Source organism: Ciconia boyciana, chromosome 14, assembly GCF_034638445.1.
Source record: "Ciconia boyciana chromosome 14, ASM3463844v1, whole genome shotgun sequence".
Taxonomy (NCBI): Eukaryota; Metazoa; Chordata; class Aves; order Ciconiiformes; family Ciconiidae; genus Ciconia; species Ciconia boyciana.
The window spans coordinates 1,378,094-1,405,476 of record NC_132947.1 but is presented as its reverse complement, the minus strand read 5'-3'; the positions used below and the strand labels follow the sequence as shown (position 1 = coordinate 1,405,476).

The 27,383-nt window shown below is 69.6% G+C and overlaps 4 protein-coding genes across 6 annotated transcripts; 3 read left to right on the top strand and 1 right to left on the bottom strand.

The window, feature by feature from the left end:
- Positions 1-1,570: 1,570 nt before the first annotated feature.
- FAM110A (family with sequence similarity 110 member A) lies at positions 1,571-6,407 on the bottom strand. Of its 2 annotated transcripts, none has more exons than XM_072879453.1 (2): positions 6,211-6,407; positions 1,571-3,427 (listed from the first exon to the last, which is right to left on the bottom strand). In XM_072879453.1, the coding sequence occupies exon 2, from the start codon at positions 3,356-3,358 to the stop codon at positions 2,342-2,344; it is 1,017 nt and encodes a 338-aa protein (XP_072735554.1). In that variant the 5' UTR covers positions 3,359-3,427; positions 6,211-6,407; the 3' UTR covers positions 1,571-2,341. The 2 variants fall into 2 exon arrangements, with proteins under 2 accessions (XP_072735554.1, XP_072735553.1); XM_072879452.1 differs by lacking the exon at positions 6,211-6,407 and adding an exon at positions 4,175-4,374.
- Positions 6,408-11,429: 5,022 nt separating this feature from the next.
- Positions 11,430-14,466, top strand: SLC52A3 (solute carrier family 52 member 3). Of its 2 annotated transcripts, none has more exons than XM_072879085.1 (4): positions 11,430-11,499; positions 12,462-13,532; positions 13,797-13,920; positions 14,030-14,466. In XM_072879085.1, the coding sequence occupies exons 2-4, from the start codon at positions 12,505-12,507 to the stop codon at positions 14,240-14,242; spliced, it is 1,365 nt and encodes a 454-aa protein (XP_072735186.1). In that variant the 5' UTR covers positions 11,430-11,499; positions 12,462-12,504; the 3' UTR covers positions 14,243-14,466. The 2 variants fall into 2 exon arrangements, with proteins under 2 accessions (XP_072735186.1, XP_072735187.1); XM_072879086.1 differs by lacking the exon at positions 11,430-11,499 and adding an exon at positions 11,779-12,031.
- Positions 14,467-18,149: 3,683 nt separating this feature from the next.
- Positions 18,150-23,516, top strand: SCRT2 (scratch family transcriptional repressor 2). The gene is made up of 2 exons (XM_072879087.1): positions 18,150-18,453; positions 20,762-23,516. The coding sequence occupies exons 1-2, from the start codon at positions 18,330-18,332 to the stop codon at positions 21,466-21,468; spliced, it is 831 nt and encodes a 276-aa protein (XP_072735188.1). The 5' UTR covers positions 18,150-18,329; the 3' UTR covers positions 21,469-23,516.
- Positions 23,517-24,761: 1,245 nt separating this feature from the next.
- On the top strand, positions 24,762-26,226 carry SRXN1 (sulfiredoxin 1). The gene is made up of 3 exons (XM_072879508.1): positions 24,762-24,840; positions 25,047-25,378; positions 25,518-26,226. Exons 1-3 carry the CDS (start codon positions 24,762-24,764, stop codon positions 25,719-25,721), a joined length of 615 nt encoding a protein of 204 aa, XP_072735609.1. The 3' UTR covers positions 25,722-26,226.
- Positions 26,227-27,383: the final 1,157 nt, after the last annotated feature.

Genomic DNA, 27,383 nt, shown 5'->3' with positions numbered 1-27,383 from the left:
TGCATCTGCGTGCACACAGGCGTGCACACGGACACGCGTGCACACTTGGACGCGCGTGCAGATGATCACGCATGCACACACGTGCACACAGGGCTTTGGACGGCCACGCAGCCACAGCGGTTCCCAGCCACGCAGGGCGTGGGATGCCAGAACCGAGCTGAGGGCCAGCAGAGCCTGGAGGGGCACGCCGGCTGCTCGGCCCCTGTCCGGCGGGGGCCGCGGGGGCTCCCCCCCTCTCCTTGGCAATAGCAGCAAATTTAGACCAAGCCCTGGACGTGCCGGGCTGAGGAATCCGGCAGCACAGCCGGTCCCAGCCGCTGGCAGGGATCTGGTTCCCGCAGAGCTTTCCCTGAGGGCGAAGCCTGTCCTCGAGCGGGTGCCTGGGGTCCCCGTCACCCCCTGGTTTCCGGCTCTTTGGGGAGGCACCCAGCACCCCATGTGCCGTCATTAAGGATCCCTTGGGTGTGCGCTTCCTCCCCAGCCCGCTTCGTCAGCCTGACTCACGGGCCAGACACCAGCCCCACGTCCTGCCCACCGTGTCCCGACTGCCACGTCCCGGGCAGCCGGACCTGCCTGGCCCTCGGTGGCAGCCGGATGGATCCCGCACCCCGGGCAGACACGCACAGTGCAGGAGCCGGGCTGGGGTGGGAAATCCTTCGTCCCTGTGAGGGCTTTTTTGGGGACCCCAAGTGCTGGATGGAAGCCCCCGTCAAGGGGTGCTGCCCTGACCAGCAGCTGCCGAGCCGGGGCTGAGCTGGGGGGAAGTGCTGGCTGGGGCGGGACGGGGTGGCAGCAGCTCTGGCCCCTTCAAAAATGAAACCTTGTCCCCAGCCCGTCACCGCCACCGTGCATGTGGCATTTGCCAAGCAGTGCCCGCGCCAGGCCGGCTGGCTCCCTGCGCGTGTGGAGCCATTTGCAGCCGCGGCCCCATCACCGCAAGCTGGAGCCGGAGGGAGACAGCGGCAGGGCCGGTGTCCCGGTAGGGTCCCCTGGGCGCAGGCGCTGATGGCGTTGGTGCCACCTTCCCAGAAGCCACCTGCCCACGTGGGATGCACCAGCAGCGGGACCTCACCGGTGCAGGCAGCGCCGGGGGGGCCGCGGTGCCGCCCGGGGATACCGCACGGGCGCTTTTCATCTTCAAAGCTCTCCCTGCGCCGACTTTCATCCTCGCGCCTCCCCAGCCCGCCTGGGAGGTCTCCACTATCGCTGCCCCCATCTTGCAGTCCCGGAGGAGCCAGGACTCAGCCAAGCTCAGTGGTGCTTTGCCGGAGCGGGGCGAGGAGGTGGGGGGGGGGGGGGGCTGCATGGTCGGCACGGTTGCTGGCTGCGGCACACCGTGCGGCACACCGAGGGGAGTCCCACGGGCCAGGGCTCTGCCGGGACCTGCCGGACCTGACCACCACCCCTGCTGTGCCCGCCGGGCCCCGCGCTGGCACGCCGCAGCACCCCAAGGGTGTCTGCCCCATCCCAACCTCCACCGCCTCGAGAGACAGCAACGCACACAGCCTCCAAAGCACAGAGATTTAATAAAACCAGCTGCGTTATTATTATTATTATAAATTTTGTACAGATCAAACATCAGGAAAAACACTAGAAATGAGGAAGAGACCACCATAACCGTCGTCTTCATAAATAAGAGGGCCCAGCGTGCCTGGAGCTGTGTCCCCGCTGGCACCCGGGAGGGGACACAAGTGCTCACAGACACTCACACTCATGCAGCCCCGGGCTGCTCGAAGTGGGGGGATGGGTTTGCCCCCCCTCCAAAGCACCCCGCTTCTCCCAGACCTCCAGCATTAAGATGGGGGCTGCCAGGACACGGCCCCCCCTTCCCGGGCAGCATGGCCCCCTCGGTGGAGGCTGCAGAGGGGCAGCTCCTTCCCCGGGGCTGTCCCCCCCCCGGGGAACTGGCCCCGTACCTCCCACCCATGGGTGCTGGCGAGGAGCAGGGCAGGCAGCAGGTTCTGGCAGTGCAGGCAGACCGACCACACACGGGCTGCCATGGCAGTGGGCAAGGGGACGGTGTTGGGGACCGGCACGCACCCGGGAACACGTGTGTCCTCTGCCCTCCCGCGGGCTCGTGGGGACCTGGCTCGCCAGTGCCGGCGCGGGGGTCTGACAGAGCCAGAGCCAGCGGGAAGGATGCCCGACCCCCACACCGGGGCTTCTACCAGTGCCGCCGTGGCACAGGGGGCAGGGAAGCAAGGGGGGGGCTGAGTTTGAGGGTCCTGTCACCGTCCAGAGGTCCCTGCTCCACCTGGGGCACAGCCTGCACTCCCTCCCCATCCGGCATCGCCTGCTCGCGAGCGGCCCGTCCCCGGCGCCTGCCGCCACCGCGGCACTGCTACACGTTGGAGACCTGCTGGGGCTCCCTGGCCTGGCGCAGCCCGTACAGCCACTTGATGACGCGGGCGTTGCGCTCGATGATGGAGATGCCGTAGGGGACGCGCTGGGCCGGCCGCCCCTCCGGTGTGGCAGCGCTGGGTGGCGAGCAGCCGCCCTCCGAGCTGGCCGTGCTCACGCTGTGAAACTTGAGGGACACGATGTCGGAGCTGGCACGGGCGAAGTGCTCGGTGCCCACATCCTGCACCTCCTCGGGGTCGAGGCCGCAGTAGTTGAAGAAGCGCTCCAGGTCGGCGGTGGCCCGCGAGAGCCGGTCGCTCAGGTCCGACTTGGAGCGGTGCAGCAGGGGCTGCCGGCGGGCGCTCTCGGGGCGGGCAGGCGAGCTCCGTGCCGGGGCCGCAGGCAGCCCGCCCAGGACAGGGGACGCGGGCACCGGCGTCACTTGGCCCCGCGGAGCCCCGCAGGGACGGACGTCCACCCTCCGCACGGCCATGCTGCCGGGCGGCTTGGCAGCAGCGGGGCTCTCCAGCGGCTTGCCAGCACCCTCCGCCCCACCGCCCAGCGCCGCCGGTGCCTCCGCCCTCCACTTGCGCTCCCGGCCCAGTGGGCTCTCCGCCTTGGGGAAGGGGCTGTCACAGAGGTTGATGAGGTTGTTGAGGATCTCCAGGTCAAGGGTGGTCTTCGGGCCACCGGCCTCGGCACGGCGCGGCCCCGGGGGTGCCCTGCGGCTGGGGGTGAGCGCAACCCGGCGCACCCCCGGGGTGAAGAGGGGCTGCTTGAGCAGCGGCGGCTTCACCGGCTCCTGCTTGGTGCTGGCGACCTGCTGGCTCTTCACGTACTTGGCCTTGTCGGCCTCCAGCCTCTCCACGGCGCTGGGCTTCCCGGCACCCGGCTCGGCGCGCCGGCGGAAATACGCGGGGCCCTTGCGGAGGATGCGGATGGGCATGGCCGAGGTGAAGGGCGCTGTCACCGTCACCCCCTTCATGGCATCGCCGGCTTGCAGTGCCTCGACGGGCATCCTCCGCGCCGGCACCGTGGTGTGAGGTGGGCGGCTGCCACGGGCAGCGAGCGGCTCACGTGCTGTCGGCTGCAAAGAGGGGCTGGAGTGAGGGGCAGCGGCAGTGGCTGGCTGGCGGACGCTGCCTGCCTGCCTGCCTGCCTGCCTACCCCCTGCCCGCGCCCCGGCCCCGCCAGCAGACAAAGGCTGCACAGGGCTGTGCGGTGCCGCACTGTCTGCGCCGGCTGCGCCGGGCTTCCTATTTGAAGGCAGGGACCACGCCTCCACCCGCTGCCGAGGCCTCCCCGAAACGTCCCCTGGCCAATCGGCAGAGCAAGCCTGCTTCAAACTGCACCCGGGCCAATGGGGCCGGCAGGGAGGGTGCCCTGTCCCCAGAAAGGGGCACCCTAGGGAGCGAGGCCGGGGTGGAGAGGGGTGGCTGTGGCCTGGCAGCCCCTCACCGATGTTCTGCCCACATCGCCCATGCCCCGGGGAGCATTGCCTGCACCCAGGGGTGCATCGCCCACTCCCAGGGGTGCATCGCCCACCCCCAGCAGTGCATTCCCACACCAAGGGGTGCATCCCCTGTGCCCAGGGGTGCATCGCCTGCACCCAGGGGTGCATCGCCCACTCCCCGGGGAGCATTGCCTGCACCCAGGGGTGCATCGCTCATGCCCAGGGGTGCATTGCCTGCACCCAGGGGTGCATCACCCACTCCCGGGGGGGGGGGCGGTGCATCCCCCATGCCCAGGGGTGCATCGCCCACACCCAGCAGTGCATTCCCACACGAAGGGGGGCATCCTCTGTGCCCAGGGGTGCATCCCCTGCCCCACTCACCCACCACACCCCCCAGGCTGGGGGATTCGGGGCTCCCTCTGCTGCTCCCCCAGCTCTCAGCACCCTTGCAGGCTCTGGGGCTGCTCCCGGGCTCCCCGCTCCCACCTAGAGCCCCTTGGAAAGCACCGGCGGGGATTTCCACCCGTGCTTCCCCGGTCAAGGTGTGCCAGGAGCCGCGCTGGGCTCCTGTGCACCCCATGTCCTTGGGCCCCCGCCAAGCCCAACAAGCACAGCCGCCCGCCCCAACGGTTGCACGGAGGCACCGGCCCGCCCACACCGGGGCGGGGGGACCCAAACCAGCCCTGCGCCCCTCTGCGCCCCGCTGCACCCCCCTGCCTGGCTGCCCCCAACACCCCCGCCTGGGGGTGGGCACAGCCAGAGGGGCCCCAACACACAGAGGGGCTCGGGCAGTGGCGGGGCACACAGGGGGACGCGTGGGGTCCGATCTGCCCCCGCCTCCCCCTCCCTCTCCATCCCCCTTCCCGAGCTGCTCTGGGAACCCCCTTGGGGGTCCCCGGCTCGGGGCACGGGCGAGCCCCGGGGGGGTAACAGCGAGCCCCGGCACTCACCGGGTGCGGCGGTGGGCACGGCAGGGGCCAGCGTGCGATGGCCCTGAGCAGGCTGCCGTCACCGTCGGCCGCTCACCTGCACGCGCAACTTCCTGGGTGCAACCCAGGGCCCGTCCCAGTGTCGGCGATGGCTGCGCCGTCTGCAAGCCCATGTGAGCCAGCGTGACGGCCCCAGCCCCCTGGAATCTGTACCCCAACGGGGTCCCCGTGCAGCAGCCGCCCCGGCACACAATGCATCCTCTGCGCCTGATGCGCTGTGACAGGCGAGCGGCCTCGGGGAGGCCGGCTGTCCCTGTCCCCAGCCCCTGCCCGGGGGGACACGCTGCCTTCTGACTCGGAAAGTGTCCACGGGGGGCTGGCCAGGCATGGGGACAGCTGGGCACGGTCCCAGTGCCAGTACAGACCCTCCTGCCCTGCTCCCTGGGGGTGGCTTTTCTGCACCCCACTGCAGGGAGCACAGCGCGGGGGAGACCTGGGGACAGAGCCAGCAGCGCAGGGTGCCAATGGCCTCGCTGGGCAAGGACAGGGACAGGCAGGGCCCCCCCAGCCACAGCCGTGCTTACGGCCCCCACGGGAAGCAGGGCCGGGCTGTGCTCGGTGCTGCACAAATGCACAGGCAGAGCTGGGACCCGCAGCCCAACTGGTGCCCGAGACTGGGGCCCTCACCCAGCACCAGGGCGCTTATGCCGGGGCGGTGGGGGGTGCCAGCTGCTAGTTCAGCACCCATGCAGCAGCACCCCTCGGTTCCAGCGCTGCCCAGACCCCGCACCCCGCAGCAGCACCCAGCCGATGGCTGGCCCCGCTGCCCTTGCACCCTGTGCCAGGCACAGGGAGGGCTCCCCAGCTCAGCACGGGGGTGCAAATGTGCCCCCCCCCAGGCAAGACAAAGCGGGGACACGTCCCCACATGGGGTGCTGGAGCTCAGCCCGGTGCCAGAGGCTCAGCCCCGGGGCCCAGCCACGGAGGGGATGGCTGTCGGGGCACAGGGCCCCCCCAGCACAGCCACCCGTGGCTGGCGTGGGCTCCCTCCCCTGCCCGGCTGGCAAGGACAGCCCGGCCAGGCACAACCTGCTGCTCCGCATTCCTGTGGTGCCGAGCTGCCTGCCCTGGCACGGCCACGCTGAGCCAGGCTGCACCGAGCCGAGCCGTCCTTCGAACAGCCCCAAAAACACAGAGACGTTATTGCACACCCCAAGCCCAGACGGAGTGCGGGGATCCGGGTGCCAGGGCTGACAGCCCCACTCGTGACGGGCAATGCCGTGGCCCTGGCTGCTCTCCCTCCTGGTGTGGACAGCCCAGCCGGGCTCTCTTCGGCACACCGGATAATCTCCTGCCTGGAGAGCTCCAGAGAGCTGTGCCGGGAGGTGTGCGGTTGTGCCTCCCCCTCACCGGGTGACCCAGCCCCACGCTGATGGCACGGGACCGGCACGGGACCGGTACGGGACTGGCACCACCTCCGCCACCTACCTGGATTGGCCCTGCGATGTGGGAGCCTCCTTGGCACAGCTCAGCCGCCGCGCTACTTCTCCCCGTGCTCGTCCTGGGGGTATCCCGGTGTCCCCACGTCTCCTCCTCCCCAGACGCGTCCTCCCCTTCTCCCCGCGGGACGGCGGCTGGCGAGGCGCTGGAGCGGCTCCGTGCCACGGCTGCTCCCGCTGAGTCAGTGCTGGGTTGAGGACGCCCTCCGAGGCAGCTCAGCGCTCACATGGGATTAAAACCACGGGGCATTCCTCCGCTCCAGGCTGCGTCACACAGCGTGACAGTAGCCGGTGATGTCCCAACATGGGTGCCGGTTCAGCCCGCAGTGCCAGCCGGGCAGCGCGGATGCACAGCCTGGGGTGCTCACACCGCCAAAGCCAAAACGCCTCTGGACGTCCCCTTGCCCGCTGCGGGCAGAGGGTCCTGATGCCCTGCCAGGGCTTCAGGGAGAGGGCAAAATTCCCAGCCCTCCCACGGGCAGGGAGCTGCCACCCGGCTCCCTGCGTGCCGCCGGCACGGCCAGCCGGCAGGGCCTGCTCAGGTTTGGAAAACTCGCCTTGTTTCCCCATGCACCGGGCAGCAACCCTCTGCAATAAACTCCAAAATGCAGCAAAATAACCCGGAGAGCACGAAGGGAGGTGACAGACCAGAGCAGGGTCACCAAGCCCACAGCCACGGGGGCCTGCTGGCCTGAACCCAGCCCCAGCGTCCTCCCAGCTACGGGCACCTCCCGTGGCAAGGCTCTGCATGGAGGGGCCGAGCGTTTGGCCCGTGCAGCATGGAGCTCGATTACAGCCGTGCATTTTTCAAACTGCTCTTGGAAGCAAGACAAGGAGCTGGCGGAGGGAGAAGAGCCGAGCGAAGCACACGGAAAACAGCCGTCTGGGTGCCGGAGGGCTGCCCTGCGCTTGAGCAACGGCAAAGGTGGATCCGCACAACAAGCTCGGCTGGAAAAACGCTGCCCGGCACGGCAAGTGAGGGCAGAGCCTGCAGGCACCCGCCCGGCCAGGCTGCTTCCCCCTGCGGCTGCCGAGCCCGCGCCGGGTGCAGGCAGCCGGCTGCAGGCAGCTGCCTGGGCACGTCTAGGTAGTAGGGTGCTTTTGGAGTGGGGCGCTTTTGGAGCGGGGCGTTGGAGCCAGGCAGCACCCCAGAGCCTCGCCCTCCCTGAGAGCATCCCGGGACGGGTTTTGGGAGGGCAGCCCACCACAGGAGCGCTCCCCCAGCACCCGGCTCAGCACCTCTGCCGCTGCCCCGGGGACACGGGGACAGGGCGGGGATGGAGGAATGGTGTTTGGAAACAGAGGGGCAAGCGGGTGCTGGCGCTGGCGCTGCTCTCACCTCCCACGGAGGCTCAAGGGCTGGGCCCCGCCTCATGCCGCTTTGAGGACCTCCCGGCAGCTAAATGCAGCCGCCAACGAGCAAAAAACGTGCTCAGAGGCCAAATCCTCCCTGGAAATGCTGGGTGGAGGCGGCTGTGGGTGCCCGGCAGCGCCCACGGAACAGCGAGGCCGGGGCTCGGCGCGGCTCGGGCAGCCCCAGGCAGAGGCACCCCCGGAGCCGGGATCCCCCCGAACCCCCTCATCTGGGCAGGTGCTAATTCCTGGCGTTTAATTGCAGCCCCTTGCCGCGCTGAGGCTGCACCCAGCTTTGCTGTGGGGCAATCGCCCCTGCGCCACGTGCCCTGCCCTGGGGTGAGCCACTGCCTGCTCCTGCCTCAGTTTCCCTAGCTGTGGGCTCTGCAGAGCAGCTCTGCCGGGCAGGGGCAGCTTTCCAAGGGTCTCGGGGACTTGATGGGGAAGCTCTCGCTGGGCCCAGCGTCGCCCGTGGGCAGAGGGAAGGATGCTGCCCACACCGGGCTCCCCTGCATGTCTCCGCAGGCGGCAGCTCGGGGCCAGGAGCCTGGGAGGTGACAGATGGGGACGTGCCGGGCGCGAGGCCTTTGTCTGCACGGTGGCGGTGGTGCGCGGCGGCACGGACCCGCAGATGGCGGCTGCCAGCAGGGCCGGGGCCGCAGCCCGTGGCCAGGCAAGCGCCGGGCCCTGGGGATCTGGCCCTTTTGTCGGGGTCTCACCTCCGGCAGCGGCCCCTTCCCAGCCGCCCCCCACCAGCCTTTCAACTTTCAACTTGACCTGCTCCTTTCACATGGAAATGGGATGCAAATGGGGCCGGGGGGCTGCCGGGGGCCAGCGGCTGCGACCTGCCAGCGGGTCCCCACACCCAAGTCTGGGGGGTCATACCCAGTTGCCCGGGGCGGCCGGTGGTCCCTGGGGTGAGGGTGTCCCCCAGCAATGGAGCAGCAGCCTTCCCCTGCCCAGGAAGACCGTCCCCACTGCTCTCAGCTGAGAGCAGATATTAGGGGATGGCTCTTGCCGGGGCTGAGCTCGAGGACAGACCCCCGCTCTCCTGGGCTGCCGATCCCCCCATGCCCTCCCACCATTTGGGCACCCCTGCGGCACGGGCAGCGTGCCCACCCTGGGGAGCCCCGCTGCACACCCTGCCCTGCACTGGCTGCGGTTGGGGATGGGTCCCCTGCCCTGGTCAGGAGGGGAGGGGGGCTTCCCAGAGAGCCGGTCACCGGAGCCCGGCAAAGTCCCGCGGCCGGGGACTGCTCGGCTACCAAATGTTGCCATCTGCCTCCGGGGCCTTCGCTCGCATCTGCCGGGGGTGCGGAGGGGCGAGGGGCCGGGGGGCCAGGGGCTCAGCTGCAGCGCGGGAAGGGGGTGGAGGAGGCACGGCCGTCTCACACCGCGCAGGCAGGGCAGGCAGCACGTGTCGGGCAGATTTGGGTGAGGAGCGTGAAGCGGCGGAGTGGGGGTCCCGCACCCAGCACCCCCTCAGCCTCCCCTGCCCCTGCACTGCAGCCATTCGCCCTTGGGAAGGGTCTCGCTGTCAGCTGCACCGCTCCTTTGTGCTGCCAAATTAAACATAGGACAATTGCTGTCCCCTCCCCGTCCCCATTCCCATGGACACGTGGGGACCTCAGCCGCCCTGGGTCCAGCCCGACCCCCCCGTGCCTGGTTTCTCCCAGCATCTTGGACCTGCTGCCCCCCTCCCAGGTCCCCCTGTACTGGTTTTGGCTGGGATAGAGTTAATTTTTTCTGCGGGAGCTGGTATGGGACTGGTTTGGATTTGTGCTGAAAACAGTGCTGATAACCCAGGGATGTTTTAGTTATCGCTGAGCAGCGCTTGCACAGTGTCAAGGCCTTTTCTGCTTCTCACACCGCCCCACCAGCAAGCGGGCCGGGGCTGCACGAGGAGCCGGGAGGGGGCACGGATGGGACCCCACTGACCAAAGGAGATCCCAATCCATATGATGTTGTGCTCAGCAATAAACACCGGGGAAGAAGAAGGAAGGGGCGACATTCGGAGCGATGGCGTTTGCCTTCCCGAGTCGGCGTTAGGCGTGCTGGACGGCAGAACGCCTGCCTGCCACGGGCAGCAGTGAAGGAATGCCTGATTTTGCTTTGCTTGCGCACGCAGCTTTTGCTTTCCCTATGAAACTGTCTTTATCTCAACTCACCGGTTTTCTCCCTTTTACCCTTCCCATTCTCTCCCCCATTCCACCCGGGCAGGGGTGACCGAGCGGCTGGGGTGGTGCTGAGCTGGGGTTAAACCACGGCAGCACCTCAAACCGTGCCCCCCCACCCCCCCTGGGCACCCAGCTGGGCCAGCACCATCCCTGCGGCCCCAGGGGCACAGGGACACCCTTGTCCCCACTGCAACCCCGTGGTTGGGACAGGGATGGAGCCAGGAGCAGGGCAGGGTGCAGGGGCCGGCTGCAGCCCCCCCCCCCCCGGAGGAACAGGCACGGGCAGGGCAGGCAGGGCAGGCAGGCAGGCCACTGGAGAAGGCAGCCCCAGGTTTTGCAGGGCTGCAGCCCGCTCTCCCAGCGACACCCGGTGGGTGCTGGGGGAAGAGCCGCCTTGAGGCATCCTGGGGCAGTGGGTGCTGGGGTGGGATGGGGGCGATTGTGCTGCTGGGGGTGATCTTGCCTCTGTTTCCTCACCTGTGGCACCTCCCGGCTAGCGCGAGTGGCTCATCCGCCGGCTCACGGCTTGGCTGATCGCCTGGTCCCATCTCACCGGACGTGGGGTCAGAGGTGCCCAGCCCCGGAGTGCACCCGAAGTGGGGTAGCCGCCATGCTGGGGGGGTCCCCGAGGGCCCCAGCCCAGCCCGTGACCCTGCAGAGATCCTCGGTGGGGACGGGCACTGGCACTGGGTGACATTCACACCTGCAAAAAGCAGCCTGAAATAGGTGGGACGCCGTTCAGCCGGGGACAAGTGCAAAGTCCAGGACACCGCCAAGAATAATCGCCGGCACCCAGCCAAGCCGGGGCGCACTGGGCCAGCAGTGACGCTGCGGCGAGCACCCCACGCCATGGCCGAGCGGGCAGCAGGCACGGGGCTGTCCCTGGCGCTGGCGGTACATGGGGACGGAGGGCAGCGGTGGCCCCCAGGGCAGGGCAGGGGCCAGGCTGTCCCCAGGCTGGCAAGGAGAGGGCAGGAGGTGGCTGGAAGCTGGAGGTGGCACAGTTGGACTTTGGCCACCGGGACAGAGTTTGGAGCTGGAAGGCCCCACCTGGTGCCCAGGGTCGGGCTGCACGGGAGGAGCTGGGCTCGGCGGCGGGGAGAGGGGAGCGGGACCCCACGGCCGGCCCTGCACCCACCCAGGGACGGGGACTGCGCTGGAGAAAACTGGGGACCCACCGGGAGGGGAAGGCATGAGTGGGGGGGGGGGGGGGTCCTGAGGCCCTGCCCCCTCCAGCCGTACCCCCCTGCCTGGGCTGACCCCAGCCCCTGCCCTGCCCCACGGGGGGGGACGGCTGGGACCGGAGCTGTTCCCTCTGCCCCCCGGGCACTCGTCCCTCTGGCCACGGGGGTCCCCTCGGGAGTGGGACCCCCCGCTCATCCCTCCACGGACTTCAGAGCTTTTCCTTACACTTTCTTACTCCTTTGATCTCACCACACCCTGTGCTGGCAGCTGACCATCCCCGCAGCCCATGTGTCCCCCCGGGACCTCCTGGGATCCCCCCCCCCCCCCCAGGACAAGGCACCCTGAAACGCGGCCTTGGACCCCGCCGCTGAACACGCGGCGGGAGGGTGCGGGGTCCCCCCGGCCGCCCCCCGACCCCCGGGGACCGGGACGAGGAGCAGAGCGGGGCCTGGCCGTCGTCACCCGTCTGCATCCGGAGGTGGTGACGTCGCTGCCTGACGTCACTGCCCCGGCAGCCAGGACTCGCTCCCGCCCGCGTGCTGCTGCCGGTTCCCCAAAGCGCAGTGAGTTCCCCCTCGGGAGATGCCCCGGGGGCTGCCGAGGGACCGGTCGGACCGGGAGCCCGCGTTCCTTCCTGGCTCCCGCTCCGTACCGGGAGTCCCCGACACCTCCCCGCGGGGCCGCAGCCGTGGGTGGGTTGTCGCACCAGCCAGCCTCAGCCCCGGGAGGCGTGGGTTTCCTCCGCCGGGCCGAGCGCTGCGGCGGCGGGGACAAGGGGGACGCGGGGACACGGGCTGGGGGGGGGAAGGGGCGCGGGTGTCCTCCTTCCCGGGATGGGAGCCGGTGCCCGGGGCTGGCCGCGGATGCGGCCGGGTCCCGGCTGACTCAGCTCGCTGGCGTGAGCCGAGGCTGCCGTGCAGGTGGGGCTGCCGGGGCCCTTCTCGCCGCGGCCGCCGCTGCCCGCCCTCGCCGGGATCGCGCGGGACCCGGCTGGGAGGAGACGGGCGCTGCTTTGCCCTGCCCTGCGGATGCGGTGGGAGGAACGAGGCCTCCGTTCCCAGCAGAGCGGCTGCCCAGGCCTCCCTCGGCCCCCAGGTGAGAGCCATCTTCACCCCGTGCCAGGCTGTGCCGTGCTGCACCCTGAGCCGGGGCAGGTTCCGTGCCCTGCTGGGTCCCGTCCCGGCTCCGCGCCCGGTGCTGCCGAGCCCCGGCTCTCCGGGACGGGGCCCGGGAGAAGCCGAGCAGGTCCCGCACCCGGTTGCTGGAAGGCGCAGCGTCATCGCCCGCGGGGAACAGGGGGGTCCCCAGGGCTTGCGGGGGGCGAAGGGGGGCCGGGATGGGCCGTGGGGAGGCCGCGCGGCTCGGCGAGTCCCGCGCCCCCGTGGCGCGTGGGAGAGGAGCCGCTCTGCCCGCCTGCCTGCCCGCCCGCGGGAGGGGGAACGCAGGCAGCGGTCGTGGGAGGCCAGGGTCGGGGTCCGAGGGGGTCGGGTCTCACCTCGCCACTGATCAAAGCCTCTTCCTGCAGTGCGGCAGCGTCGTCCCCGGGCCCGGGCACCCAACCCTGAGCCATGGCATTACTCACCCACCTCCTCGCCTGCGCCTTCGGCACGGGCTCCTGGGTGGCCATCAACGGGCTGTGGGTCGAGCTGCCACTGCTGGTGACGGTTCTGCCGGAGCAGTGGGACCTGCCCTCCTACATCACCATCATCATCCAGATGGCCAATGTGGGGCCGCTCTTCGTCACCCTCATGCACCGCTTTCGGCCCGGCTTGCTGAAGGAGGTGGCCGTTATCTACGTGGTCGTGTCCGTGGGTGTCGTGGCCTGCTTGCTCCTGGCCTTCCTCTGGAGCTACACATCCCCCATCGCCGGGAGGCCCCACAGCACCGCCTTCCTGCTCCTCACCTTCTTCCTGGCCCTGGTGGACTGCACCTCCTCCGTCACCTTCCTGCCCTTCATGATGCAGCTGCAGCCCCAGTACCTGACCACCTTCTTCATAGGTGAAGGGCTCAGCGGGCTGATCCCCGCTCTCATCGCCCTGGGCCAGGGCTCCGGCATCTCCAAGTGCGCCAATGTTACCCGTGTGGTCAACGTCACCACCGGCAACGAGACCGTGGAGACCACCGTGTTCCAGCTGGAGACCCGCTACCTCCCAGCCAACTTCTCCACCCTCCTCTTCTTCCTCCTCATGACTATAATGATGCTGGCCTGCTTGCTGGCCTTCTTCTTCCTCGCCAGGCAGCCGAAGGTGTGGGAGCTCTCCCAGCAGCAGCTGTTTCCCAGCAGCATCATGCTGAGCTCATTTGACCAGATCCCCAACGAGGGAGCTGGCTTGCGGCTGAGCGGAGGCTGCCCGTGCCCAAAGGATGTCAAGGGGCCCAGGGACATCCTGCCGGAGAAGGTCTCCTACCCCCTGGCCAAGCTCTCCTTCATCTACCTCCTCATCGCTTGGGTGAGCGCTCTGACGAATGGGATCCTGCCGTCCGTGCAGTCCTACTCCTGCCTGCCTTACGGCAACACCGCCTACCACCTCGCGGCCACGCTCAGCTCCATGGCCAACCCCCTCGCCTGCGTCGTGGCCATGGTCCTGCCCGGCAGGTGGGTAGTGGGGTGCCAGGGGCCGTGGCGGGGTGCACCCAGGGGGCTTCTGCCCCAGGAACAGCCCCCGCTTGGCCGTGGGGTGGGGGGAGAAGGCACTGGGTGGGAGAGGGTCCGCAGGGTGCCGGTGCCCTGGCAGCAGGGACACCCCAGGAAAGGAGGATGGAGTTGGCACGGAGCCGGTCAGCCCGTGCCGCGGGTCTGTGCTGCTCACCGGGGCCGGGCTGGCAGCACTCCCTGGTGTCACCTGCGTGTCTCTTGCAGGTCCCTGGCCCTGCTGGGCACCCTCACCATGGCGGGGATGGGCTTCGGCGCCTACAACATGGCCATCGCGGTGATGAGCCCCTGCCCGCTCCTCCAGCAGTCCCAGTGGGGCGATGCCATCATCGTAAGTCATGGGGTCCCTCTCGCCCGGGGAGGTCACTGCGCTGTCTCCCGTCCCCACAGTGGGGGACATCCCCAGCCCCGCTGACCGCTCTCCCCCCCTGCGCCACCAGGTCCTCTCCTGGGTACTCTTCACCGGGACACTCTCCTACGTGAAGGTGATGGCTGGGGTGATCCTGCGGAGCCGCAGCCGCAGCGCGCTGGTGTGGTACGGAGCGGTGGAGCAGCTGGGCTCCCTCCTTGGGGCCCTGCTCATGTTCCCCCTCGTCAACATCTACGGCTTCTTCAAATCCGCTGACTACTGCAGCCTGCAGTGCCCGGCGTGAGCGGGACAGGCACCCCTGGACAGCCCCTCTTGCCAGCACGCACCCCCAAAACCAGTAAGGGCCAGGGGGCCGGGAAGCAGCGCTGGAACCGGGGCGGCTGCTGGCACATCTACCTGCCGGGCTCTGCTGGGTGCCCGGGCGGGAGCAGCTCTGTGGCTTCGTCCCCAGCCCAGGCACGGGGCGTCCCCTTCGCGTTCAAAGTAATAGAAGGTGTTTGCTCAGCCCTCAGCCTCCCTGCTGCCCGCGCCCGCCGTGCCAGCAGGCAGGGAGGGGCTGCCTGTGCCGGTGCCCCCCGCCTGGGTTCTGCTCGGCTGGGGCCACGTCCCGTCCCTTCCCCTGGGGGGGTCTGGCGCCGTTTGGCATCGTGCCCCAAAGCCCTCCCCCCCCGCCCAGGACCCCACGGGTGGGCACAGCCCCAGCTGCACCCGGTGGCACCGGTGGCGTTCCCGGCCCCGTGCCGTGGCGGAGGCGGCAGCTGCCCCTGGGACGGTGGGTTTGCAGCCAGCTGCGGGGACAAAGGCGGCTTGGACAGGGCTGTGCCGGAGCCTGCCCTGCCCTGGCCGTGGGGACAGGGACCGTGTTGGGGACACAGGGCAGGGGGCTTTTACAAGGGCCCCAATAGCAGCTGGGGAAACTGAGGCACGGTGGGACTGAGGGGACCTGCCCGGTGTTTGCCATCCTCTTGCTGTGGCCACATCCACACCTTCTGCTCCCTCCCCGTGGCCCTGTGCCCCGCCGCACCCCATCCCAGCCCGGCTGCACCCCGAGACGGGCAGCGCCGGGGGTGCAGAGCCGGAGAGAGGCCGCAGCACAGCCCCGCACCCAGAGCGGTGCCAGGCACAGCACCAGTTGGGGGGGTGGCACGGCACCGGTGCCAGCGCTGTGCCACCTGGTACCCAACTGCGCCCCGGCCGTGCCAGCCAGGGTGGGGGCCGGGTGGGCACCGGGGCGTGGTGGGTGCGAGGGGTCGGGGGGGGCAGCGGCAGCCGCCAGGTCAGGCCGGCGCCCGCGCCCCGCACGCGCCTGCACCCCTTCCCCAGGGCACGAGGCAGCCGGGCCTTTGTCCCCGGCCCTTTGTCTGGCAATCTGCTCCCAGAGCCGGCGGCAGCGCCAGACCCACGCCTGCCGTGCCTCACAGTCACGGATTGGAGCCACTTTGGGGCTCCGGCTGCGGCCCGGCCGCCTCCGGGAAGGACGCGGCTAGAATAGCTAATGGCCAGCAGCCCCCTGAGCCGGTGGCCAAAGCAGCAGAGAGGGCAGGAGTGAGGGCAGCGGGCTCTGCCCCCCGGCACCACCGGGCATCCTCCTGGCTGACCCCACAGCACCACGCGTCCAGGGTCCGGCCCCGTGGGGGATGAGGGGCAGGAGGGGGGGGCCGAGGATCAGTGGGAGGTGCGGGGGCTCCGCGGGGCGGCTTGCCTCATCCCCGGAGCAGGATGCGTCCCATGGCCTTTGCGGGGAGACCGGGAGCCGAAGCGGGGACCCGGCCCCTCTCCCCCTGCACCCCGAGAGGATGCTCCTGCCCTTGGGAGCCCCCAGAGACCCTCACCCACCGGACACCCGCTGCCCCCTCCCTCTTGCCGGGGAAACAATCGCCTCCAATGGGAATTATTTCCATACAGCTGCTCAGGAAGGCACGAATTCAGCCCTCGCCCAGCAGAGGAGAAAGGCTGAGCCTTTCTTCTGGCCCTCCCCTCCCTCCCCACCGCGGCGGGGGCAGGTTTGGGGGGGCCCAGCCGCTGCAGTCAGCAATATTAGCACAGCTCGGCAGGACTGATTGCAGGTTATTAACATACATTATCTCAGTCCCCTGCCTCTGAAAGGAGCCGGGTTCCTATTCCCCCTCTCCCAGCCCTCCCTCCCCCTGTCTTTTACACTTAATTACCTCCCTTATTACACCACAGCCTGGAGAGAGACAAAATCCCAGGGCAGCGGGCGGGCAGGCAGGCAGGCAGGCAGGCAGGCAGGCCTGGCCCAACTAGGGCGTAAGTAATGGCCCGTTCTGCAAACGTGCCTTCAAGGAGAGAAACGGCACACGCGCGGATAAATAAATCAGGGAGCGGAGGCCGGGAGCCCAGTGCGCGGGGGGGGGATGCCGGGAGCAGCCCGGCAGGCGACGTCCCCCCAGGACCGTGGCCCTCCGGGAGAGGTGACCTTGAACTTGGCAGAGCCCTGACGTCAGGGCCGCGCTGCAGGGCCAGATGGGACTCGTGTCGCTGCCTGCAAGCCCCAGCCAAGCGCTGCGGGAGGGGGGGAGGCGAGACCCCAACCCACGTGGGGAGCGGCCCCAGGACCCCCAGCCCCGGGAGCAGGGCTGGTGGGGTGGGCTGTGGGGTGCCCTGGGCTGTGGGGTCCCGTGGGATGTGGGGTCCTGTGGGATGTGGGATGCTGTGGGGTGTGGGATGCTGTGGGGTGTGGGATGCTGTAGGCTCTGGGGTGCTGTGGGGTGTGGGATGCTGTGGGGTGTGGGATGCTGTAGGCTCTGGGATGCTGTGGGGTGTGGGATGCTGTAGGCTCTGGGATGCTGTGGGGTGTGGGATGCTGTGGGATGCTGTAGGCTCTGGGATGCTGTGGGACGTGGGATGTCCTGGGCTGTGGGATGCCCTGCGCTATGGGGTGCCACACAAAGCGGTGAGCAGGGGCACGCTGGCCCGATGTGATGCAGGGGTGGCCCCAGCCCTGGCTCTGAGCATGGCTGAAGGAGCAGACACGGCTGGGAGCAGGCAGGCCCCGGGTGCTGGCCGCAGGGGGGGCTGCTTTGGCCCCCAGGCCCAATGCCACGTGGTGGCCAAAGGGGCTGGTGCCTGCCGAGGCCGGGGGTGCCCAGGGCTGCCCTGTGCTGGCCGTGCCAGCGCTCTGCCTGCAGTGACAGATGAGGGCCCGTCCTTAGTTAAGTGCTGCAATGCTCTCGGTGTAGCACAGGGCTCGGGGAGAGCAGGGCCTGCTGCCAGCCAGGTCCCGGTGTCACTTGCCAGCCCGTGGCCGGCACAGCCCCAGGGAGAGCCAGCCCCAGGGCCACCGCCTGCCTGCAGGACCAGGGCCTCATCCTGCTCCGGGGAGGGCGGCAGCGGAGCGCCGGCGAGGGGAGGCGGGGGAGCGGGGGCTCCGGGAGGGAACAATGCACGGCCACGAGCCCAGCTATTGTTGTGGGCTGCGAAGGTCACGACGCTTCCCCAGGGACAGGGATGGGGACGGGGACATGGGAAAAGGGGAGAAGGTGGGAAAAGGGACAGGGAAGAGGAATGGTGAGGGGAGGAAGGGACAGTGGGCAGGGAGGGGGACAGGACAGAGGTGGGACAGGGATGCGGGCAGGGAAGAGGGGACAGGGATGGGGACAGAGAACAAGGGGCAGGAGAAGGGACAAGGGAAAGGGAAAGGGGTCAGTGGGGAGGGATGGGGGACAGATGAGGACAGGGAAGAGGGACAGGAATGGGGACAGGGAACAGGGGTAGGAAGAGGGAGCAAGGATAGGGACAGGAGAAAGGGGCAAGAAAGAGGGACAGGGGACAGGGACGGAGACAAGGGACAGGGGACGGGGACGGGGATCCCCACCCCGCAGCCCCGTCCTTCGCAGGCCCTGGGGGCTGGCGGCAGGGAGACAAAGGCAGTGGGAGGCAGCGGTGTGTCCCACCCCCCCCCGCGCCCCCCCCCCGTCCCCGCGTGTCCCCATTGTCCGTGGCCGGGCGGGGGGCGGGAAGCGGGGAGGGCCCGGGGGCCCCACACTGCCGTGATGCCCGGGGCCCCCGGCGCTGCCGGCGGCTCGGGGGGCTCCGGGGGGGCTCCGGGCGCGGCCGGGTGGAGCGGCCCCTCCCCCGGCCGCCTGCCTTCCTCCCCCTCCTCCTCCTCCTCCCCTCCTCCTCCCCTCCTCCTCCACCTCCTCCTCCTCCTCCTCCTCGCCGCCCTGCTGCCTGCCCGCCTCCCCGCCCCTCGCACTCGGCTCCCCGCTCCTCGCCGCCCGCACAGCCGGGGCCGGAGCGCCGGGCGCAGCGCGGGGCCGGGGCGGGGCGGGGCGGGGGCCGGTGCCGGGGCCGGTGGCGGTGCCGGTACCGGAGCTGTCCAGTGCTGAGGGCGCCGGCCCGGCCCCGCCATGCCCCGCTCCTTCCTGGTGAAGAAGCTGAAGGCGGAGGCGTTCCCGGGCGCCGGGGCCCCCGCGCCCCCCTACGCCCCCCTGGAGCCCCCCTACGCGCTGCCCGGCCCCGCCGCCGGCGATGGTGAGTGCGGGGCCGGGGGCTCCGGGGGAGGCCCCCCCGCCGCTATTGTGTGCGCGCCCGGCGGGGCACCGGGGGAGCCCGGGGGGGGACGGGGGACGCGGGGCAGGACGGGGCGGGGGTCTCCGGCGTTGCGTCCCGCAGCCGGGCGTCGTGCGGGGCGTTCAGGGGCGGCGGGGGGGGGTTCGTCCCTCCTCGCCTTGCCCCCCGCTCCGGGGCCACCGGCCCCTGCTGAAGTTGGGTCCTTGGGGAAACATCCCCTGCGTGACAGCGGCAGCCCCCGTGGGCAGCCCACGCTGCCCCGGCCCGACCCGCTCCCCCACGCCCGGGGTGCAGCGGGGTCGGCTCCTTCCCACGACGAATTTTGGGGGTGGGGGGCACGAAGCAGCCGGGCTGCGGGGGGGGGGCAGGCGGGAGGGGGAGCGGGAGCCTCGGCGTGCCTGCGGGTTTCATTGTTCGCAGCGGTGCCCCGAGCCCCCCCGAGAGCGCGGGGGGGGCCGTCGCCTGCCCGGGGCACGGGGAGCAGGCTGGGGAGAGGCGGGGGGCAGCCCCCTCCCCCCAACGCTGGGAGAGGTGCGAAGAGCTGGGCTGGGGGTGGCCGGGGTCCCCGTCCTGCCAGGGGACACCGAGACGGACTCCGGGAGTCACCCGGGCTTGGCAGAGACCCCCGACGGGGCGGCCCGGGGACCTGTCCTGGAAGAGGGGGCCGGGGCCGGGGGTGGGGGGGTCTGTCCCGAGCCGTGGGCTGGGGGGGTCCTGGCTGCTCGGGGACCGGGAGGCTGCGCTGGGTGCAGGAATGGGCCTGATCCAGCCAGGCACAAGCCAAGACTGCCTGACCGCTGCGTTGCTTGGCCCCCCCGTTTCTACTGCTCGCTGCTCCCCGGCCTTTGGTGGGCTTTCCCTGCCAGGGGCAGGGGTGCGAGGCCCGGGGGGGGGTCCTCTGCTCCCCCCCCCGCATCGGGAGCCAAGAGCCGGTGGGGGAGGGATGTGCTGCAGCTGGGCAGAAGCTGCCGACGCTGCTCTCCTGGAAATAACCTTGCTGCATGCTCGGAGGCAGCGTGAGAAATTGCTGAGCAGAGCGCTTTCTGCACAGCCCGCGCGACCGCGCTGTCAGCACGGTGCGGGGGGACGGGGGGGCCCAGCTCTGTCCCCGCCGCGCAGCCCCCTCCCCACCGCAGGCACCCCCAACCTCCCATGGGACGAACGGCAGCAGCCGCTCGCCCCGGGCAGGGTCAGCAGGGCAGGGGGACGGGGGGTCCCAGGGGCAGGGGGACGGCCTGGATTTAGGGGATGCTCGGCTGCAGCTGGGGTGGGGTGTCCACGCCACCCCACTGGCGTGCACGGGTGAGCCTGGCCGTGCCCCGACCCCAGGCCCCCAGCAGCCCCCGCTGTCACCAACAGCAGGGACGTGTCCTCTGAAGCGGCTGGCAAGGGCCAGCGTGCACGAGGCAGGAGACCACCGGGAGTGGTTTGGGGGACCTGGGGTGGCAGCGTGCCCCACAGGGTCACTGGCCGCTGGGAGAGGGCTGCGCTGCTCCTCTCGCGGTGACTTTCGTGGGCCAGCACGGAGGGATGGGGGTGCCCACGCGGCGCCCACTCTGCCACAGGTCGGGAGTCCCTTACCCAGAGCCGGGCCATGAGCAGACCTGCACCAATGTCACACGGGGGTGACGCTACTGGGGTAGCACCCGAGCCCTGCTCTGCGCCTGGGAGCTGTGGGTCCCTCTCCTCGGTGGGCGCCCAGGGCCCCGGTGGTGTTGGCCTCCAGGTGCTGCCCCATCCCCGGGGAATAACCCCTGCAGGGGACGGGGGGAGGCGGGGGGCCTTTCCTAACCCCTTCGCGCTGCCTCTTCCCCCTCGCCCCAGCTGCCCCGGGTTCCCGGAGGCGAGGAGGTGGACGGAGCAGAGCTCATTACCCGCGGCTGCCCCGGTGAACAATGAGGCTCTCGACACCGACAGCTGTCTGGCGGCTAATGGCCCCCGGCGGCTGCCTGCAGCCGGGGCAGCGGGGCGATACCCCGGCAGGCGCAGCTGGACATCCCGCAGCCCCATCCCCGGCTCCCACCCAGGGCGGCCCCGCGGGGTGGGACCCATCCTGCCGGCAGATGCGGACGGGAGCTTGGGCAGACTCGGCAGCTCTGGAGCTCAGGGGCAGCCCCCGGGGCTGAGCAGGGACAGGGACCGGTGCGGGGGGTGGGGGGACACAGCCCCGGTTCTGCACCCTCAATGGGCATTTTTGGCTCGTGGCTTTCCCCCGTCCCCAGTGGGGCTGGCCCGGAGGGATGGTGACCCGGCTGTGTCGTCCCTGCAGGGTACCTCCAGCACTGCCTGGCACCCGCCGGCTACGACACCGACAAGAAGCAAGGTCTGCCGCCGCCGCCGCCGGACCCAGCCTACGCACCCGGCCATGAGGAGTACAGCGACCCTGAGAGCCCCCAGTCCAGCTTTTCCGCCCGCTACTTCAACGGGGAGGCAGCGGTGACGGACAGCTACTCCATGGATGCCTTCTTCATCACAGATGGGCGGTCACGCCGGCGCAGCGAGAGCCAGCGCCGCGGCAGCCACCGTCACTCCTGCCCCGAGTGTGGCAAGACCTACGCCACCTCCTCCAACCTCAGCCGGCACAAGCAGACCCACCGCAGCCTGGACAGCAAGATGGCGAGGAAATGCCCCACCTGCGGCAAGGCTTACGTCTCCATGCCCGCCCTGGCCATGCACGTCCTCACCCACAACCTCAAGCACAAGTGCGATGTGTGCGGCAAAGCCTTCAGCCGGCCCTGGCTGCTGCAGGGCCACATGCGGTCGCACACCGGGGAGAAGCCCTTCGGCTGCTCCCACTGCGGGAAAGCCTTCGCCGACCGCTCCAACCTGCGCGCCCACATGCAGACCCACTCCGCCTTCAAGCACTACAAGTGCACGCAGTGCGAGAAGACCTTCGCTCTCAAGTCGTACCTCAACAAGCACTACGAGTCCGCCTGCTTCAAGGGCTCCGAACACAGCTGTGCAATAGGGAATTAGCCCCCCAGCCCACTGCGGCACATCCCCATCCCCATCCTCATCCTCATCCCCATCCCCATCCCGGTCCCGGTCCCAGTGCCAGCACTCCCGCAGCTGCAGCCGACCGGTTTGTGGCTGCGTGGTGGCTGGAGGACACGTCCCCGCAGACTCGCTCCCCACCTGGGAGGAGGGTGCCCCAGCGCTCCCTACGAAGGGCCAGATCCGACCCCTTCCTCACCCGCGGGTCCCCGAGCCCCCCCGCAGCCAGGCAGGTCTCTCTGCGGGGGACTCGCCTGGGGACCTCTTCCAGACCCAGGAGAGACTTTTCCTCCCCCAGCTCCTGACTTTCACCTCTATTTATTTAATTTATTACTATTATTTATTTAGAGCTGCTGCTTCTCCTCCCGGGGGATCCCGGGGAAGAAAAGACACTTTTCTGCTCCCCCCACCCCCGGAGCAAAACCTCACCTTGATCCTAACTCAGACGGGACCATGGGCCAGTACGACTGACGGCTCGGCGGGACTGACGGATGGTGCAGCCGAGGGGAGGGCAGGGCTGTCAGCCGCCCTCGGAGCCTGGGGTCCCACCGCCCAGGCCCTGGGGCACCCCAGTGCCCCCCTGCCCAGCACGGTCCCGTGGGATGTGGCCCCATGGCACGCTGCTCACCCTGGCACTGTGGCCCCGCAGCCCTGGAGTCAGGGGAAGAGTGAGGGGCTCCCGGCAGAGCCCTGTGGGACACGTCCCCCGCCAGCTCCCAGCTCCCAGCTCAGCCAAGCAAGTCTGGCCCCCGCCACAGTGATGGGCTGGGGAACAGCCCCCCCAGGCAGGTGCAGCCCCCCTCACCGTGCCAACGGCCAGGCTGGCAGCTGGGCTGGCGACCCGGCCCCGGGGCAGCACCGAAACCCCAACTGCCCCCCATGCACCCCCAGCCCCTGCCCGGATCCCTCCCTGGCCGGCTCCCGGCCCCCTCGCCATCGCCCCCGTCCTGTGCTCAGCAGGAGGGGGTCAGAGTAGCCGTAAAGTTTGGGTGAGTCTATTTAAATGTTCTTATTTATATTATTTATAACTTATGCTTTTCACTATTTATTTGCCAAGACTGGCAGGGCCGTGCAAGCGCCAGCTTGCAGGAGGTAGCAGAGCTGCAGCAGAGCTGCCATGCCCAGGACACAGCCGCGGTGACACGGACGGGGACAGGACCCCGAGAGAGGACCATGCAGCAGGCACGGAGGCAGGAGGGCACGAGCTGGCCCAGCAGCCCGGGCTCCGCGCCTTGCAAGCCTCCCCCAAAGGCAAAGCCCTTCTCCTTCGTCTTCCTCACTGTCGCAGGCTCCTGCTCTGCTCCCTGCCCTGCGCCAGCCCGGTGGGGACAAACCAACCATTCTATGCAACCTCCCGGTGGAGCATCCCTGCACCGGCCCCGGAGCGAGCACCGCGTGCACGGCATCCCGGAGCGGGACTCAACCCGCACCTCCGCTTCCTACCTCGGGCCGCGAGCTGCCATGGCCCCATCACCCTGTGCCGGTCCCCGACACCTTCGGGGTTCAGCCCGGCACCCCGCGGGGCCGTACTCGCGTACCCTCACACCGTCTTCCTGCGCCGTCTTCCTCCCTGTACTGTCTTCCTCTCGCCGCCTCGGTGCCCGTGCGCTCCCCGTGCGCTGGCACGGCCGCGGCTCGCAGGCTCGATGCCTCCCGGGGACGTCCCTGTCACGGTCCTTGCTGCTGTGGCATGGTGGCCACGCACCCGCACCCCCACACAGGGGCAGAGCATCACCCCGGCCACGCAGGCACCCCACCAGCGAGGACGCAGCGGTTCAGGCTTTCCCCGTGATGCCGGCACCTTTCTGCGGCAGCACCGCGTCCCTCGGCCGGGCAGGCACGGAGCACCGCGCCTCTGCCCCTGTCTATACTGTAAATAGCAGATACTACAGCAATAATTTTCCGTGCATGATAGATTTTTTTCTGCCAGGTTTTGTACTCGACAGCCCCCAGTAAGACAAGTCTACTGAGAACCGGCCGCCCGCAGTATTACTTGTAACGCAATTCAGGGATATAAAAGGGATTTCTGCCACTAACCGTGCGTCTCAGGAGATTTGTACAGGCGGTGGCGGGTGGTGGCATGGGAACGCTGGACGGGGGAAGCCAGCTGCCGGCCTGCCCGTCCCGTGGTGCCTTGAGCGGCCCCGGGGCAGGAGCATCACGGAGAAGACATCTGCCCCAAAATTAGGGGTGGAGATGCCCCGGCAGCTGGCCAGGACGGGGGCGGCTGACGCACCCGGAGCATCCAGCGCTGCCCACTTCACCTCGCCAGCCCCGGCAGCCGGTGGGCAGTAGCCAGACAACCCCCTGCCGCGGCGAGCGGTGGGTTTGTAATGCCACCCTGCTCATGAAAGCACCGGGGGGGCTGCGAGCAGCGGCAGAGCATTGACCTGGAAGTAAAGCTCCATACCGGCAGCGGGGCGGAGAGCCCGGCGGGCAGCCCAGGGGATGCCCAGCGATGCTCACGCACCCCCAGCCTCACCTCCGGGGCTCGGCCATGCCGGATGGGAAGGGTTCGGTGAGCCAATTTTATTTTGGCTGCCATCGCGGTCGCATCTACGCCCGCCCGCGCAGGCACAGGTTGGGGGCAGTGGGAAGAACCCGGCAGAGCCCCCACTCCCGGGGGCAGCCAGACGCCTCTGCCCCCCGCCCCTCACTGCCTTCCTTCCCCACAGACGGGTGCCAAAGGGGGAGGGCAAATTATTTTTGGCCTCCAGCTCATCAGCAAAGCCCTCGCTGAGCCTTGTGCTCCTGGTGACATCAGTGCTGCCCCGCAGGCGAGAGCACAATAATTCACCTGCAAAGTCATCACCGGATTTCATCATACAAAAAAATCATCCCGGAACCTCGCAAGCCCGTCCCCAACCGTCACCATCACCAGCCCTCGCACGGGGCAGTGAGTCACCCAGCGTGTTTCTGAGTCAGCACCGGGGCTGGGGACCCTCCGTGCCCCCCAGAAGCCAGGGCAAGGGGGCCGGGAGCAGCCGTCTGCCAGTGCCACAGCCCCGCTATGGATCCGGGCTGCCCCGGTTCCGGCAGCCTGTGGGGCGGGAGACCCAGTTCTTGCTGGGATCCTCTGCCATTTGGGACACTGGTCTGGAGAAGTGACCTAGAAAGATTTAGGGCTGCAGCACCGCCGGGTCTGCCCGGCCGCAGAGCATCCGTGCTTCGCTGCTCAGCTCTGGGGCTGTTTCATGCCGCCTCTTCCTCACCAAGGACCCCGCGGGCGTCAGCACGGCAGGGAGGGGACTCTGGGGTGGGGATGCGGTCCCGGCATGGCCGGGCAGGTGGGGGGCACATCCAGCTCCCGGCTGAGATGCCGCACACAGATCCTTAGAGCCCCGGCACGGCCAGGTGGGAGCAGAGACCCCTGGACAGCCCCATGGTGGGGGCAGGACAGGGACCCCCAACACACCGAGCAGCCTCGGCGGGGGCTCAGCCGCTGCGTGCCAAGGGGTGCCCCGCTCGGACTGGGAGCCGAGGGCAGCCCCCACCGCAGCCTCGCTGGGGCGGAGAGGAGCGGGCAGCAGGCCAGCCAGCGCTGGCACCGGTCCCGGCAGCCCGGCCCTGCCTGTCCTGCCCCTTCACTGTGACTCTGCAAAACGGCAGGGTGGTGGTGGTGGTGGTGACAATGGCGATGGCCGGCCTGGGAGGAAGCGGAGAGGCCCGCCTGGGTGCTGTGCTGCTCGGGACGGAGCGGCAGGCTCCGCTGGGCAAGCAGGGGGAAGGACAAGGCCAGCTCCCGGCGGCGACCACGGCCGAGGCCGGGGACCATAGCATCCACACGCGGCACATCTCGGCCGTGCACGACGTGCCCATGCGCATCCTCATCCGGCCCATCCCCGGGGAGCTGGAGCCGGACAAGGTGCGGAGCCTGGTGGAGACCTTGCAGGTGAGGGGTGTTGGGGGCAGCCCCCCCGCACCGACCCGTGCTGCCCTGGGGAGCGCTGCCGGGGAAGCCCGCGGCACCGAGGCCCCGGCACAGGCCGGTTGTGGGGTGCCAGGGCGTGTGGGGGTGTCTCTCTTCCCAGGAGGATCCCGAGCGGGTGCCCCCCATCGACGTGCTCTGGATCAGGGGCAGCCAGGGCGGGGATTACTTCTACTCCTTCGGGGGCTGCCACCGCTTCGCCGCCCACAGGGCGCTCAACCGGGAGACCATCCCCGCCAAGATCATCCCGTCCACCCTCAGCGACCTCCGCACCTACCTGGGCTCCTCCACGCCTCACCTGCGCTAGCCCAGCGCCCCGGAGGATGCACGGGCCCCCGCCAGCCCCCCCCCCCCTCCCCGCGGCCCCCTGGGTCCCCGCAGGGTCCCCGGGGGCTGAGCTGGGCCTGATCCGGGCTCCCCGTGAGCCTCCGGTGGGGATGGGGTCAGGGTCCCCCGGCCCTGGGGGGGGGTCCTGTGGCTCTGGGGGTCTCCCCGCGCTCCTCCAGCCGGGATGGGCTCGGGGTCTCGGTGGCACCGGGAGGCGCCCGGGGCGGCGCGGCGCGGCGGGGCCGGCAGGTGGCGCTGTTGTGCCGCGCTGCGCCGCCCCGAGCGGCCGCGGGGACCGGGACGGGACCGGACGGGACGGGACGGGACGGGCTGAACTGGGACGGGACGAACCGGGATGGGACGGGCTGAACTGGGACGGGACGGGACCGGACGGGACGGGCTGAGCCGGGCTGAGCCGGGATGAGCCGGGATGAGCCGGGATGGGACGAACCGGGACGGGACGGGCTGAACTGGGACGGGATGGGCTGAACTGGGGCGGGACGGGCTGAGCCGGGACGGGACGGGACCGGACGGGACGGGCTGAGCTGGGATGGGACGAACCGGGATGGGACGGGCTGAACTGGGACGGGATGGGCTGAACTGGGACGGGACGGGCTGAGCCGGGACGGGACGGGACCGGACGGGACGGGCTGAGCTGGGATGGGACGAACCAGGATGGGACGGGCTGAACTGGGACGGGATGGGCTGAACTGGGACGGGACGGGCTGAGCCGGGACGGGCTGAACTGGGGCGGGACGAACCGGGACGGGCTGAACTGGGACAGGACAGGCTGAACCGGGACAGGACGAACTGGGACAGGACGGGACGGGACGGGCTGAACTGGGACAGGATGGGACCAGACAGGATGGGACGGGACGGGCTGAAGCGGGACGGGCTGAAGTGGGACGGGACGAACCAGGACAAGACAGGACCAGATGGGCTGAACCGGGATGGGACAGGACCAGACGGGACGGGATGGGACAGGCTGAACCGGGACGGGACAGACTGAACTGGGACAGGCTGAACTGGGATGGGACGGGACAGGAGGGGACAGGATTAACCGAGATGGGATAAACCAGGATGGGATGAACCAGGACGGGATGAACCAGGACAGGACGAACCAGGACGGGACGGGATGGGCTAAACCAGGCACAGCTCAACCAGGCCGAGCTGAACCAGGACAGGATGTGACAGGACAGTATGAACCGCGATGGGACGGGACACTATGAACCAGGATGAGCTGAACCTGGACGGGACAAACCAAGACAAGATGGACCAGGATGGGATGAACCGAGACGGGACAAACCAGGAGGGGATGAACCGGGACGGGACAGGACGGGCTAAACCGGGGCACCACTCAACCAGGCCGGGCTGAACCGGGACGGGATGGGCTGAACCGGGGCACACTGGAACTGGGCCAGGTCAGAGCCCATCCAGGGCACAGCCGTACCAGGAAGGGATACAGGCAAAACAGGACACAGCCGAATCGGGACACAGCCGTACCGGGAGGAGGCACAACCGAACCGGGCATGGCCAGTCCCCAGGCCTCCCTCAGCGACTCTGGGCTCACCCTGTGCCCAGATCGGGAGGACCCTGGGCTGTGCCTGCCCCAAACCCGCCTGCCCCCATCCATGGACACATC

Excerpts from the sequence above, each read along its gene's own strand:
- SLC52A3 (XM_072879085.1), top strand. The coding sequence starts at position 12,505 with ATGGCATTACTCACCCACCTCCTCGCCTGCGCCTTCGGCACGGGCTCC. Across the intron at positions 13,533-13,796 it reads GCCATGGTCCTGCCCGGCAG|GTCCCTGGCCCTGCTGGGCA; the intron begins GTGGGTAGTGGG and ends TGTCTCTTGCAG. Across the intron at positions 13,921-14,029 it reads AGTGGGGCGATGCCATCATC|GTCCTCTCCTGGGTACTCTT; the intron begins GTAAGTCATGGG and ends CTGCGCCACCAG.
- SCRT2 (XM_072879087.1), top strand. The coding sequence starts at position 18,330 with ATGCCCCGCTCCTTCCTGGTGAAGAAGCTGAAGGCGGAGGCGTTCCCG. Across the intron at positions 18,454-20,761 it reads CGGCCCCGCCGCCGGCGATG|GGTACCTCCAGCACTGCCTG; the intron begins GTGAGTGCGGGG and ends TCGTCCCTGCAG.
- SRXN1 (XM_072879508.1), top strand. The coding sequence starts at position 24,762 with ATGGCCGGGCAGGTGGGGGGCACATCCAGCTCCCGGCTGAGATGCCGC. Across the intron at positions 24,841-25,046 it reads TAGAGCCCCGGCACGGCCAG|CCCGGCCCTGCCTGTCCTGC; the intron begins GTGGGAGCAGAG and ends CGGTCCCGGCAG. Across the intron at positions 25,379-25,517 it reads GCCTGGTGGAGACCTTGCAG|GAGGATCCCGAGCGGGTGCC; the intron begins GTGAGGGGTGTT and ends CTCTCTTCCCAG.
- FAM110A (XM_072879453.1), bottom strand. The coding sequence starts at position 3,358 with ATGCCCGTCGAGGCACTGCAAGCCGGCGATGCCATGAAGGGGGTGACG.